This window comes from Diadema setosum, chromosome 18, assembly GCF_964275005.1.
Source record: "Diadema setosum chromosome 18, eeDiaSeto1, whole genome shotgun sequence".
In the NCBI taxonomy this organism is placed as follows: domain Eukaryota; kingdom Metazoa; phylum Echinodermata; class Echinoidea; order Diadematoida; family Diadematidae; genus Diadema; species Diadema setosum.
In genome coordinates, this window is record NC_092702.1 from 2140013 (window position 1) to 2153533 (window position 13521).

Genomic DNA, 13521 nt, shown 5'->3' on the forward strand with positions numbered 1-13521 from the left:
TTCTGCATGAAGGGGTTTTTTTTTTTTTTTTCGTAAATAGATGTAGCCCAAAGTCAATTGACAAAGTATAACTGAGTAAATATTATTTGAATCTAAAAGTTAAAACAGGTAGGTATAGATGATTAAAGCATACAACATCATTTGATGAAATTACAAGACGAGCAAGCCTTTATTTTATCAAATGCATATAATCATATTATGTATTTGCCTTTCAAAAGACAAATGAAGCAACTTTAAACGACACTGACAAGTTTTTCTTTTAGCGGAAACTGAGATACATGAGTGACGTGCATGGGTGGCAAAACGGAAAATAGATGCGTAAATTAGTTTTTCATACATTAGAATTATTTTTGTATTTACACATTAGGCCCTATAATATATTTTCTTCCCTCTTTGTTCTATAATAATTTGATACGTACTCATGTTTGCCACTGCCCACTTTTGGGATAAGGGTATGGGAGGCAGTATGGGGGCAGTCCTCTCCCCCTCCCGCAGGTGCACGGTGGCATCCAAAAGCGTACGTACGTAACGACGTAACGCCGCGCACCACGTACTACGCACGCCCGTACGCTCCGTGCGCTCCTTGCGCGTGCGTGCGTGACCTTTAGCCCGACGTATTCCTAGCAACGAGAAGCGCCTATCCTGGACAATTGTCCATTATTTTGAAGAGAAAACCTTTTAATTTCTCAGTGTGTACTATGTTTACAGTCACATTTGACCTCTAGAATCATTAATCAAACACCATGGACTCAATTGGATCACTGGATTTAACGTAAGTACAACTCAAAGGGGTTGTGTATCGTCACTTTTCATGAAAGTTGTATCTAGATCGCTCATCATAGTTTCCCACGTATCAAGGTATCACCACGCACACATACGTGCCCAGCAGTGCAGTGTTTTTGCTTTGGAATGATCAATAATATGCTTGTATAGACTCTATACTGTGCAGCTAGCTAACGTCAGAGCAGTTTCAGTAGACGAGTGCGAAGCAAGTCACATCTATCGCTGCGCTGCTGGGCCGGCCAGGCTATGCCAGTTTCTCTTCTTTCTTTCTTTTCTTCCATTATCTTTTGTTTTTATTTGAAGTGAATTTTCTATTTTGTAAACCTTTTGTTTAATTTTTCCAGGTTTAGGCCTAACCGTTGGGTACCGGTACCTTTTCAGTATCTTTTCATTCATTTTTTTTTTCGTATTCCCCCCTTTCATATCATATAGATATCTCTAGGTAGATCCTATTCATATCCTTTCTCTTTTATTATCAATTAGAACCTAGACCTCTAGATATTTTTTTCACCTGTGTCTTATTTAGAATTTAATAGAATAGGCTCTTTTTCACCATCTTCTTTCATTCACACACACACCCTCATGCACAAACATAACACAACAAGTCAAAGAACAACCCCAAACCTCAATCAATCGCTACACAAGACTTTGTACAAGCTAACCTGTCCCTAACTATACACAGCCCAGTCGCCGCTGTACATACGTAGCGCGACAGGGCTGTACCAACGAAGCTCCAAACACGAAGAGGGTCCAACGCTAGCATGCGATCGGATTGAATTTTGATACTTTAGATCATTTTTTTTTGTCACTTCAAACTCATCTGACGAACAAAATGATAATGAGACTTCATATCTATGCTATGAATATTGAAATTTAGATTTGATAACTTACCTAAAATGATGGTTATATGCAGCATGTGTGAACGGTTCACGAACGGTACATCGTCTTTCACGCCAGGCCATTTCCAATATCCGGGAGGTCACATGATCTGAATGCCCTTTCAAAAGGTCGCGCTGTCGACCGTGCTGCTACACCAACACTCAAGCAGCGCATCGCACGCACGCAAAAGATTTCCGCAGAGATCAAGGCGCCATTTTGAATTCTGCAACGATGAACCCTGACGGTGTTAGGGAATCCGCCAGAAAGTATCATTTTTTGGTTCCACGGACTTATCACGAGGGCTCTCAATGGACTTACGAACCTTCTGTAATACAAGCATGCACTTAAGGTGAGTAACGTTTGGTAACGTGTACATTGTTTATAAAGAACGTATAAATTTTCATAAGTTTTGTAGTTGTGTTGTGGTTCCCCACTTTGTAGGTGCCCGCTCGTTGGTCAGACGCTGTATTCGCGTAGCGTATTAACAGCGTCTGGTCGGGCTAACCTGTCCCCTAAGGGAAAGGTGAAAAACGGGTTTATCTTTTAAAGGATACCATAGAAGAACTTGCTGTAATTGCTATGAGATTGCTACCAATCACTGCGCTCGCTGCAGTGCCATGACTGTTTAATATACTGTGTATGGTAAGGGTACCACCTATCCGCAGCGGCGCAGGGTACCTTGAAATTGGCACCCTGCCTATCATGGCTGTTTGCATATAGATCTAGAATGAAAAGATACGCACGGGACTAAGTGCCATTAGCTATGATGAAAGCAATAAAAACGAAGAAACGAAAATGAAACTCACAAACAAACTAACAAACCAAACTAAACACGTTTCAATCACACATTCACTCAGTAACGACGAATAGCTGTGAAATTCACGTGTATTACCTATGGAGGGAGGGGGTGCCGATCGTAAGGTACCTTTTTAAGCTGCGCAAAGAAAATGGAATGCATGCACTAAAATTGCGTTATTTTAAAACGGAGATTCAGAATCAACGAGATGGTCACGACATTCAAAACTGCAGTATTTATGGCATGTTTGAGATAAGAATTAGGGGAATTTGTTTTATACTTTTGTAATAAACAAGCTACAGATCCTTAGGGTGACGATAGGTGGTACTCTCAATCATACCATGCTGCATCATCTGCTCCTGTACAATAGCAAACTAGCTGCGATTGTTGTAAATATTCCATCAAGTGTAGAAGTGTCACGAAACAACAATTCTATTACTACTGTACTTGGGTCTCAGACACAAATATTTGTGGTTGTTGGATATTTAGAGTGAGTTTGTGCATGTTTGGAGATCAATTGACGAGGAATTGCAATAGTACACTAGCGCCCTAACACAGAAATTTTTGTAAAACATAAAAAATAATATCTGTTAAATTTTAATGGAAGATATAGTCTAGAGTACCGTACTGTAAAGGTGGAAATTTTCATGGTGTTGAAATTTTCGCACATTTTGCACAACCAGAAACTAGCGCAAAAATAAGAGCACGCGAATATTTTTGCTTGCCATATGTTCCAGTACTTAGTGTCTTGATTCCGCGGAATTAAAAACATGCGAAACTCTTCTAACTGGGCCGAGCGCGAAAAATTAGTCGCGCGAAACTATCCACTTTTACAGTATAGCTTTAGTACAAAATGTATAATTGCATTCTTTAGATTTAAATTTTTGATCGTGGCATATTTACAGACAATTGTTGATGTGGGCATGCACATTCATTTTGATCAATTTTTTGTTTACTTTAGATGCTGACACAATTGTTGACCTATCATATTCATGCTTCATGTACTACAGATGGACCCAGGGGTACAATGGCTCAGCAGCCAGCTTCATCAACAAGAGCACACTTTGCCATGGGTGTGGAAACAACATCAAGTTCATTGACACAACCAACAAGCGAGAAGTTGTCTTCCCCTCCCCTGGTGAAGGCGTTGGTGTCCTTGCCGTGAGTGGCTCCCAGCATCTCTTTGCCTTCTCAGAGCTGTGCTTGAATCCCAGGATTTTTGTATATTCCTACCCGAGTATGGCTAAGCGAGCAGAATGCCAAGGTATGTATATTCTGAACCATTCCAAATCCCTTTGATATTGTTTTTACTTCATTGCTATAATACACTCAGCCAAATTAGCATAGATAGCTTACTATGACCTCATATTTTCTTTTGCTTTCAAGTTTTATGTAGCAACTTTATTACAGGTGCTAAGATCTGTTACTGGAAGCAAAGAATTGTCAAATTGGCAAGCAATGTTGAATTCATTATTACTGCTTTGCATTATGTTGTAGAGGCAATTCAAACATTTTGATGTTCTATGATGATGTATCAATGCTATCACATATTGGTTAATAGGTATTTTTTTAACTCAATTGCTTGTATGTTTTGATTGTTTTTTGTTTATTTGTTTGCGAAGGTGGTGCAAAGTTGGAGTATTCTGCATTGGCACTCTCCTACACTCACCCGTACATGGTCAGCTGTTCAGGCATTCCAGAGTTCTCTGTCTATCTGTGGTAAGATACTGTAACTCATTTCCTACTTCTATCCCCACCTGTACCATATCAGTTTTTTCATGCAAACATTATTTTTTGGTTCAAGAGACACACCCCTTTCATTATGTTTAGCTGTGATGAGGAATGAATATTTGCAAGCTATAGGACTGATAAACTAGGGCTGTTTTCGTGTAGCACATCATACCTTTGGCAAGGTTTCTCTGCTCTTGAAATGAGAGAATAAGACAGTGGCATATTTCAGTGAAGAAAGACTGAGCACTGCATTAGCATGGTGATAGTACAGTCAACCGGCAGGCCTCCGAAAAGACGCTTATTTTATTTTCAGCGCGGTCGCGGTGACCTTCACATGACGTCTCGAACCGAAGAAAACATCCCCTTTTCAAACTGCGATATTTCCATGACTAATCAATGCTTTTCAACGATTTCTTTTGCATCTTTATGTTTAAGGACGAAATGTACTAGACATGTAAAAATAAAAATTTTCCTCACTCAGAAAAATATAGTAAATGGAGGATAAAAGTGAGATCAAAATCACAAGATCAAAAATTGAGAAAGGACTGTATATTTCAATATCATTTGCTTCTGAGCCCACTAAAATCATACATCATTCGAAGCGAAATTTATCTAGGTTTTCAGAAATACCACTATTTTTTAACCATTGCTTGTAGAAGGGTCAGGATCCAGCAAAATAGCATCCATGTACACATCCAAAAATGCTCAAAACTTGGCGAAGTCGCAGACGACCTTAGTTAGCCAATCACAACCCCGCGCTGTGACATCATCGGCATGGCGATTCTGCTGAATGAACGAGGGCAACTCGAAGCACTCCAAAAACGCTAGAATCGCTTCAAATTCTGTTCATTGTTGCTTTTTTGTGTAACAATTATCAGAATGATATTTTCTGTCTTTTTTTTTTCTTATATCACTGTCGTAAATGAGAGAAAATGACTCACGTCCACAAAAACTTACATCAGTCCCACATATTGAAAATTGTGCTGTTCAGTTGCACTACCAGAGGGCCATACCTACTGTATAGCTCGGCCTTGGTCGTGTGATCGTGTACATCACGACTTGTTGACAAGATACAAGTGTTGCCATGTAATTGTTGTTTTGATATATCTAGTTAAAATGGGTTTCTGATTCTACACAAAAATTAACAGTGGCCAAGATAAAACTTACAGGTTATAAACCCTGTCAGACTTTTATACTTTTTGTGAATGAATCGTTTGTTATGAGTTATATGGTACCGGTATGCAGAGTCGGTGGGGGAATGGTTAGCATCTTCAGGGAATTTACCAACACATCTGCACAAGAAACAAACAACATATCATATTCGGTAGAAGCATGCATATCACACACACACACACACACACACACACACACACACACACACACAAGGGTAACTAATTGTCCTGTAATCGAGTTAATGACGACTACCGTAGTTGAGAAAATACTGAACAAGCATAGCTGTGCTATTCAATGTGTTGATTAAACAAGTTTTCTTCAAATTACACATGTATATAGGAAATGTATTCTGGTTATAATTATTTGTTTGTCTTGAATTTTGACAAGCTTCTTTTTTTGATAGTTGTGATTCTTTGTTATATTGCTTGTTGAATTGTTGTTATTTATTAATAGGCTTCTAAATTTCAACCGCTGATTAGAAAAAAAAAAATCTTTGTAGATCATTTCATTGAGATTATACGTAAATAAAAATGTGTGACTGTAAATATACACAGCTTTAAATGGGCAAAATATAATCACATCCTTGTCACACATTATACAATGTACATTTGTGAATAATAACATTTGATGGTACATGTACAGTTTATGAAGGGATAAGCCTATACCAGGTAGTGCTGGCGGTGGAGGTGGTCGAAGTCTTCAGGGAATTTATCAACATACAAACTGATATTCTCATTCTGCATTGGAGACATGCAACACACTTTTTTCCCCAAAAGAAACATGCTCATACAAAACACAAGAAGCAAGTCCTTCCAATCATCACAAAATAACATAGAGACAGCACACATGAATCCCAACATAACTTATGTTTAATAATATATGTGAAAACAAAATCACATACATTGTGCCAATAACTGCTTCTCTTTCAGAAAAAAAAAAATCAAATGCAAATACAATGCACCAAAATACTGTATGCACTTATCATTTTGCTTAATCATGCAACACTTAGAAAACTAACATTTTTTCAAAATCGGTAAACTTTTGTAATGAAATCTTGATAATGTTAATTGCATTTTTAGGAAGCTCAATGTGCATTGTACATGTACATATTATATCTAACTTTACTGAAACGGACTTCTGGCTTATATTTTGTACATTATACAGGCATACCTGTGGGTGCCTATAGAATCTTCTCAAACATAGCAAATGATTAAAAGCAAGAATGTTTATTTTTACAATGGCTTAAACAGGAAAAGTGTAACAAACACATACTTTCTTTCACTGTCTCACATTCCGTTACTGTGTCAGCATCCGTCTCCAGATGAAATATACAGTTGTACTCATACGGGATGTAAACCCCTTGAAGGGGTTGGGTGGCTGAGTTGGAAATCGGGAGGCTTTAGAAGAGGGGCCATCCTTCTTCACCGGCCACTCTTACGTTTTTTCCATTTTTGTTTGTTTGTTAGTTTGCGATTTTGTTTTAAGTTTCTTCTTTCACGCTTCCTAAAGGTTGCCTTTTCATGAACAGCCTTTGTATTTGCTGTAATGAACAAAGTAAAATTTTACACAAGTTGATGCAAGAGCAGTTGAACAATTTGGTTGCAACGTATTATCATATGTACCGGTAAACCCGGGTATCTATCGTGCAAACAATCACAGCCCAACCTGGCAAGAATTCCACTCAAAAGGATTTTTGTTGTTGGGTACTTTTCATGTGCTAAGTTATATAACTTCTGAGAAGAATGTCTATCAATATTCCGCACACTTGACGAAAGGCTGTTTGTACCTACATACGCGTAAAAGTGCTGCATCACCTCCACTAGTGTCAATGTCACACAGTTCAATCTTTTCCACTAAATAAGAGATTTTTTGCTCCAGGGTAACAAATACTTGTGCATCATTTCGATCCAGTTCCAGATTCTGTACCATTGAAACACCATAGATGTGAACCTTCAGCCATCTATAAAAGAAATGCAGAAAAGGAAAGAAAATAAACATCATGACTGCACTGTTAAACATCAAAGAAACTCAAGAAAAATATTTTCAAAAAAAAATGTTTCAATGAATCTATAAATGCTATACAAGCAAAGATAAAGAACAAATTTTATATTTCAGGAAAAGATTTTAATGAATTTCATAGTTTTAAATTCCAGTGCAAATGATTGGACCCCTCCCAAAAAAAAAGAAAAAAAAAAAGAAAAAGAAAAGCAAAAACAGAAAAGACAGAAAGAGAGAGATAAATTCTCACAGGATTTTGCTCAATACCCGCCAACACACACACACAACAAATGTCAGAATTATTACCCTTTTGTTTAGTGAGTATCATTCAGGAAAATGATGGGGGGGGGGGGGGGTTGACACCCCCTTTCCCTACTGTTATGCTAATGGTACCAGCCATCTTCAAGAGCTATGGACATAAATGTTGACATGCAAAAACAAACACAACCCTACAAAAGTATAATTATTTTATTTCATTTTTTAAGGACATCTCCTTACAGTACTATAGACTTTCTTTTACATACAGTGTGCGTACAAATTGTACATAGGACATTAAAAGATGAACAACACTACTTGTGAAGATCAGGGTGAAAACCCCAGGTGGAGTAGTACACTATACAGCGTTAAAAATATTATATCTTCATATAACATGACAACCCAGACTACTGCAAGAATCTTCAGAACTGGAGTCTGAAGGAGGGACTTAAATCTGCAGAAGAAAGAAAGGAGGAAAAAAAGAAAGATCAGAACATGAATTTACTTACTCGGTCATTTTGCTTGAAGGAGCTATCCCACAGTGGAGTTTCTGCATTTCTGGGAACCGACTCAGTAAGTGGAATGTGCTACATGATGAAGTTCGAAGCCAGGAACTTTCCTTGAATGTCCAGTATTTTGACTGCAAGGAATTCAGAAAGAAGATGTTAAACAATCAAAATACAATGTATGATAGATTCCAGTTACCATGGTTACTGATCTATTCTCTAATAGTTATATAAATGTACAATGATAGCCTAAAGCTTCGAATTGACGGGTAGACACCCTAAAATTTTTTAACGCGGACGTACTTGTAGTTAGCCTAATTGAAAACCAAGGTCTACATGTACACATTAGCCTGAACAGATGCAATGCGACAACAGTGTACAGCTGTTTGTACATCACAACCTGTGTACAGCCAGGAAAATAAAACAAAAATTAATTTGATGAAAAATAAACTCTGAAAACAGTCAATCAATGTGCTACATTTGTACATGTAGGCCCAGCCGTGTGCCTTTACTACAGTTGTACATTCAGTTCTTCTTCTTCTTCTTCTTCTTCTATATGTGGTATATATCACTTTGTAAAAGTTAACGTAAAACAATTTTTGTTTGTTGCGATTGGGATGAAACTATCATTTGGTGAGGTACCAAAAAAAGTTAGACCGACAGTATCTGTCTCTTCACGACAGACTTCTTATCTTACATTGGGACATGTATGGTCAGCTGTACGTGTCCCAATGACAGTGATGAATGTCAGTAATTTATTAAGAATCCAACAGTGAAGAGACGGATACCGATGGTCTAACTCTAAGAAAATGTTACGCCAAGGACCGTACAATTTTTATGATTGAACCACATGTAATTCACGATTAATAACTCTTGGTACTAGTACTACTACTTTATTTTGCTTGATCATGATTCATGGACAATTATAGCACTGTAAGAAATATCACATGTGGGTGGGTAGATCTTGTACAACTGTAGATCAAACTTCAAAGAAAGGCATGCGCGATGCGCAGATTAATAGTATGAAATAAACAGACAGACCAAAAACTTTTTTAAAAGTTACCATTTGCATTCTTTATCTTACCGGACTTCCACAAATTTAAACATTTAACTAGGCCCCCTAGCCCTACATAAACTTGATGGGTTTTTTAATAAGACTCAAGAGTATCGGCTACAACCTACTGAATTTACAACTTTTTTTTTTGACTGTATTCAACAAGCCTTAGATCTGTAGTCTATAGATATTTCATGCAAGTCAGAAACAAACATGCACGAATTACGAGTGCAACCTACAAATTGTAGGTTACTGTTACCAGTTACACTTACAGCTAATCTACAAGTGTGTAGAACTTCCGTTCTACGGTGTTTAGACTTTTAATAGACAACTGACAGTGTGTTATCTAAAATTTTACACTGACTAGTTACAGCTGTATTAGATTTAATAATCCCCCATGGTTCTTTATGTACGGGACTACAGTCGCACAGAAGGCACTGCGTCGCACAACTAAAAAATAACGATAAAGTGACGTAATACGGACACGTACCGTAGAGAAACAGTGGAAGCCGGTTTCGGAGTCCGCGTCGTTTCACAAAATTTCCGTCACTTTGAAGACAAATAGCGAAAATGTTTTATTTTTGAGCCCAAACGAGACTGCTATCAAAATGTTCGCTAGAGTTTTGGCTTTCTAACGATGCAATTGGTGTTGCCGTCCAATTTGTAGAAGGGTCAGGATCCAGCAAAGTCTGACACCTTACAAAATGCAGAAAAAAAAAGAAAGCCGGTTTTCTTCCTCACATAAATTGTTTTGGTTTTGATAATATTTTTGTTAAAAAGATGTGCATATTCTGTAAGGTATTATTTCAATATTTGTCTAAAAATAATGCGAGCAGTGTACTTCTAAAAGACATCAGCAATTGATCTCGCAAAGCCTGTTGCCTTCTCTCATAATCTCGTGCACCGAAATCTGCACGCGAGACTTCGCGAGACGAAAAATAAAATGTTCACGTTTTGCACAGTGCGAGCGAACGCTGCCGGTAGACTGAGTAGATACTACTGAGATCAAGGTATTCCATTCCCTAGATAACTGCCTGTGTAGGTCAGTGAGCCTCATATGCCAAGCAAATTCAAATTTCATTTTAATTTCTCAGCAGTATGGGCTTGGGCCTTTGTATCTAGGCAAGATGTATTTGAAACACAAATTTATCACAAAAATAGACCCCCCCCCCCAAAAAAAAAAAAAAAAAAAAAAAAGAAAAGAAAAAAAAGAAGAAAGCAAATCAAACAAACCAAAACACAAGATTCTAGCAGCACAGTCCGCAGTTGTTTCTTTTCATATCATACAGTATTATTAGAGCAGTTTAAAAATGCTAATCCTGAGAGGGTTTGAAGAATGTTTTAATAGTCAGTTTGGTCATGCAGTTTTTGTCTACTGAAGTTAGCAAGCTTTAAATCGGCAACATGAACACAAAAGACAATGCTGTTAAACAAAAATGGTTTTCTGCACATGTGCAAGACAGCTGTTTGCATTGTCCAACCTGGGAGGAGGCATCCTCTTAGCCTTCGCGTTGCAGATCTAAAGTTTGCTATTTTAAAACTGAGAGGGGATTTAAGTATTTTATATCCATGTTATACTACAAACAGACTTTAGGTCCATTGCTCCTTTGTTGGTGACACAACTTACGGCACTGCTTTCTCTGTGTGTTGGAGTACATTTTACTTAATTCAAATAATGCTATGTTACTCTAGCACAAGCATACTTTAAGCTTGATGAGAATTTATTATCGTCGCCATTATTGTCAACATCATTGTCACTTCATGCTGTTCTTGTGATATAGGAATTGGGAGACTGGAGCTCTCCTCTGCACAGAGAGTATGGATGGTGTGCCGGCAGCCCAGGTTTCTTTCAACCCCACTGACTGGCACAAGATGTGTGTGATCGGCCCCAAGCAGCTCACTGTGTGGACTGTGGAGCAGGCGGACAAGTTGTATCACTTGACTTCAAGGTATCTATTTACTCCAGTATTGAATAGAAGTATAGATGATGTTCCAATGATGTCATCAAGCCATGCTGAGGGGCAAAACTGTGTGTTGGGGCCCCTGTACATGTTGGCCAGGGCGTCAGCATTACATTGCACGTCCCATCATCATGTGCGATTTTATCAGGATAGCTAGGCGGGCACATATGCAGTATGCATACTGCGTTGATGCAGACAAATTGTTTTTGCCCCGCAGGCAATGTGTCATTTGACGTCACAGAACCTTGTCTTTACTGGGAAGGTAATGCATTGCACTAATCTTTCTGAAAGCACCCTTGTAGTTGGCTTATCTCTTACTGTAGAATGAGCTTTTCAACCTTCATTGCCTGATATGTGCAATACAAATTTTGAATCTTTACTTTAATAAGGTTTTGGATATATGTAACATGTTTGTATGCATGTGTGTAAAAGACACAGTGGAATGAATGCATGTTAGTATGCCTTGACCAATGTGGCTAACATGGAAGGGAAATATGGCCCATGATGAGCTGCTAACTGGTGTCGTTGTCACTGACAAAATTTTGTTTTCATAGTTCATTCACTCTGCCGTATGAGAACGGGCCAGACGCTACCACACCCCACCCCCGCCTGCCGAGCAGGGCAGCCTCTCACTACTCGGCCATTCCCTACGACGTTGAGCTAGATGATGCTGCTGTGGCTGGTTTGGTTGGTGACCTGGCCGAAGACTTTGATGCCGGCAGGTTTGATGAGAATAACAAGAAGGTGAGCAGCATCCCTGCAAATCACAGTTTCAAAAGTTTCTTGGAGTGAAAGAACCATAATCAAATTAGAAAAGCACTTAGAATGTGCAGACCTTTGCCAAGCAGCCCATTTCCACCCGTATTCATATTATGCTGAATTCGGCCCTATTTCCCAATGATAAGAATCCTTCCAGTGTCTCTACCTTAGCTTCCTGCATGCAGCTTGAATTCCCTTGTTTGTTGGTTCTATTTACCATTGATAAAGCAGGGCTCAACATTAACGTTGGCCCGGGGCCACCAAAAATGCCCCATCGGGCCACCCAAAAAAAAGTTAGCGTGGAGCCCTGGATAAAGAATCCTTCAAAATATTCAAAAAGATTTCTGGATCTAGACGGTTATCCAGATCACTACCAATTTGTAATCATATGTTTCTTTTGCCATTATCAACTTTTCTTGTAAATTTCATTCAATTCTCTATTCAAATTTGGAAGTTATTGTGCATACAGACTGACAAACAGACAAGCAAACCATTGCTGTCAAAGACATAACCTTGGCAGAGACAATAAGAACAGCTCTTTCAGAAGGTTTATCTGCAGTGTTTATGTGTATGAGGCAAAAAAAAAAAAAAAAACCCAAATAAGAACAAAACAAAACAGAGGAAGTGGCTAGCTGAATCAAAGGAGAGTAAGAGAGAAAGTAATGTCAATTGGTATTTTCCCCCACTATATCCCCACTGTTATTAAGCCATAGCTGTGACATTCTAAAATTCTGTATGGCATAGTAACCTAACAAAACTGGGCCTGTTACATTATTCTCTCTCTTTCTTTCTGTTCATTTTGCCCCCCTCCACCCAGGTTATGCCAGCATCGCACTGCTGGACGCCCACCGGAGACCTGTTCTGTGGCTGCCTGCAGGGGCAGCTCCTCAAGGTGGACACAGAGATCAACCACATCAAGACCGTCGTCCGCCCCACTGGCATCAAGCGAGAAATCTCCATGCTAACCACCTCGGGCAGTGTCCTGCCCTCAATGCCTGAAGGTACGTGCAAGTAGCTGGCCTTGCAAGGTCCCTTTCGTTCCACTGCAGGTGGATGAGACACCAAGTTTAGCATTAGAAATCACTGAATTTAGACTGCAATTGAAATACTTTGGAAAAGTGATGCACTATTCTCCCATATGAAAGTGAAATACAAAACCTGTCTTACTTACGTCCAGATAAACTGGCAAAAATTCAGATTGTGAAATTGTGGAGATTGCTTTCTGATGCCCCCCCCCCCCAAAAAAAAAAAAAAATGCTGTATGAGAAAGGATGTTCTTTGTTGATACTGAATATCAAGATGTAGATGATAACAAACATGATAGGCAAATAAGATTATCAGTACTCACAGTTTTTGATACTACTGTTGTGTTACTTGGAGATTCTTGTACGTAATCTTGGAAATATACAGCACTGCATGTTGGGAGATGAACACTTATTTGTCCTCGTGTCCTAGTGTCAAGGATTATGCCTATTATGTACAATGTTGCAATGGATGCATGATAGCACACAATAAAATACGAATGTGATGATGTCAGTATTTTGTTTTAGCTTAGGTTGGAACTAAGTTCGTGTAGAGATACTCGGGCCAGATGAGGTTGTTTAGAACCAGTGTCTGTGGCAATGA

At 38.7% G+C, this 13521-nt stretch overlaps 1 protein-coding gene and 1 long non-coding RNA gene across 2 annotated transcripts in view; one reads left to right on the forward strand and one right to left on the reverse strand.

The window, feature by feature from the left end:
• The first annotated feature begins 642 nt into the window (after positions 1-642).
• LOC140241901 (cilia- and flagella-associated protein 43-like) overlaps positions 643-13521 on the forward strand; it is a 50713-nt gene continuing 37834 nt past the window's right edge. Inside the window, exons 1-6 of the mRNA XM_072321650.1 lie at positions 643-772; positions 3469-3722; positions 4081-4177; positions 10957-11124; positions 11691-11880; positions 12713-12896. Of these exons, the coding sequence (XP_072177751.1) occupies positions 744-772; positions 3469-3722; positions 4081-4177; positions 10957-11124; positions 11691-11880; positions 12713-12896 (922 nt within the window). The 5' untranslated portion in view covers positions 643-743. The remainder of the gene's footprint in view (positions 773-3468; positions 3723-4080; positions 4178-10956; positions 11125-11690; positions 11881-12712; positions 12897-13521) is intronic.
• Positions 6220-9822, reverse strand: LOC140241902 (uncharacterized). Its single transcript, XR_011902115.1, has 3 exons — positions 9666-9822; positions 8125-8255; positions 6220-7322 (listed from the first exon to the last, which is right to left on the reverse strand). It is a non-coding gene; the product is annotated as an uncharacterized lncRNA (long non-coding RNA).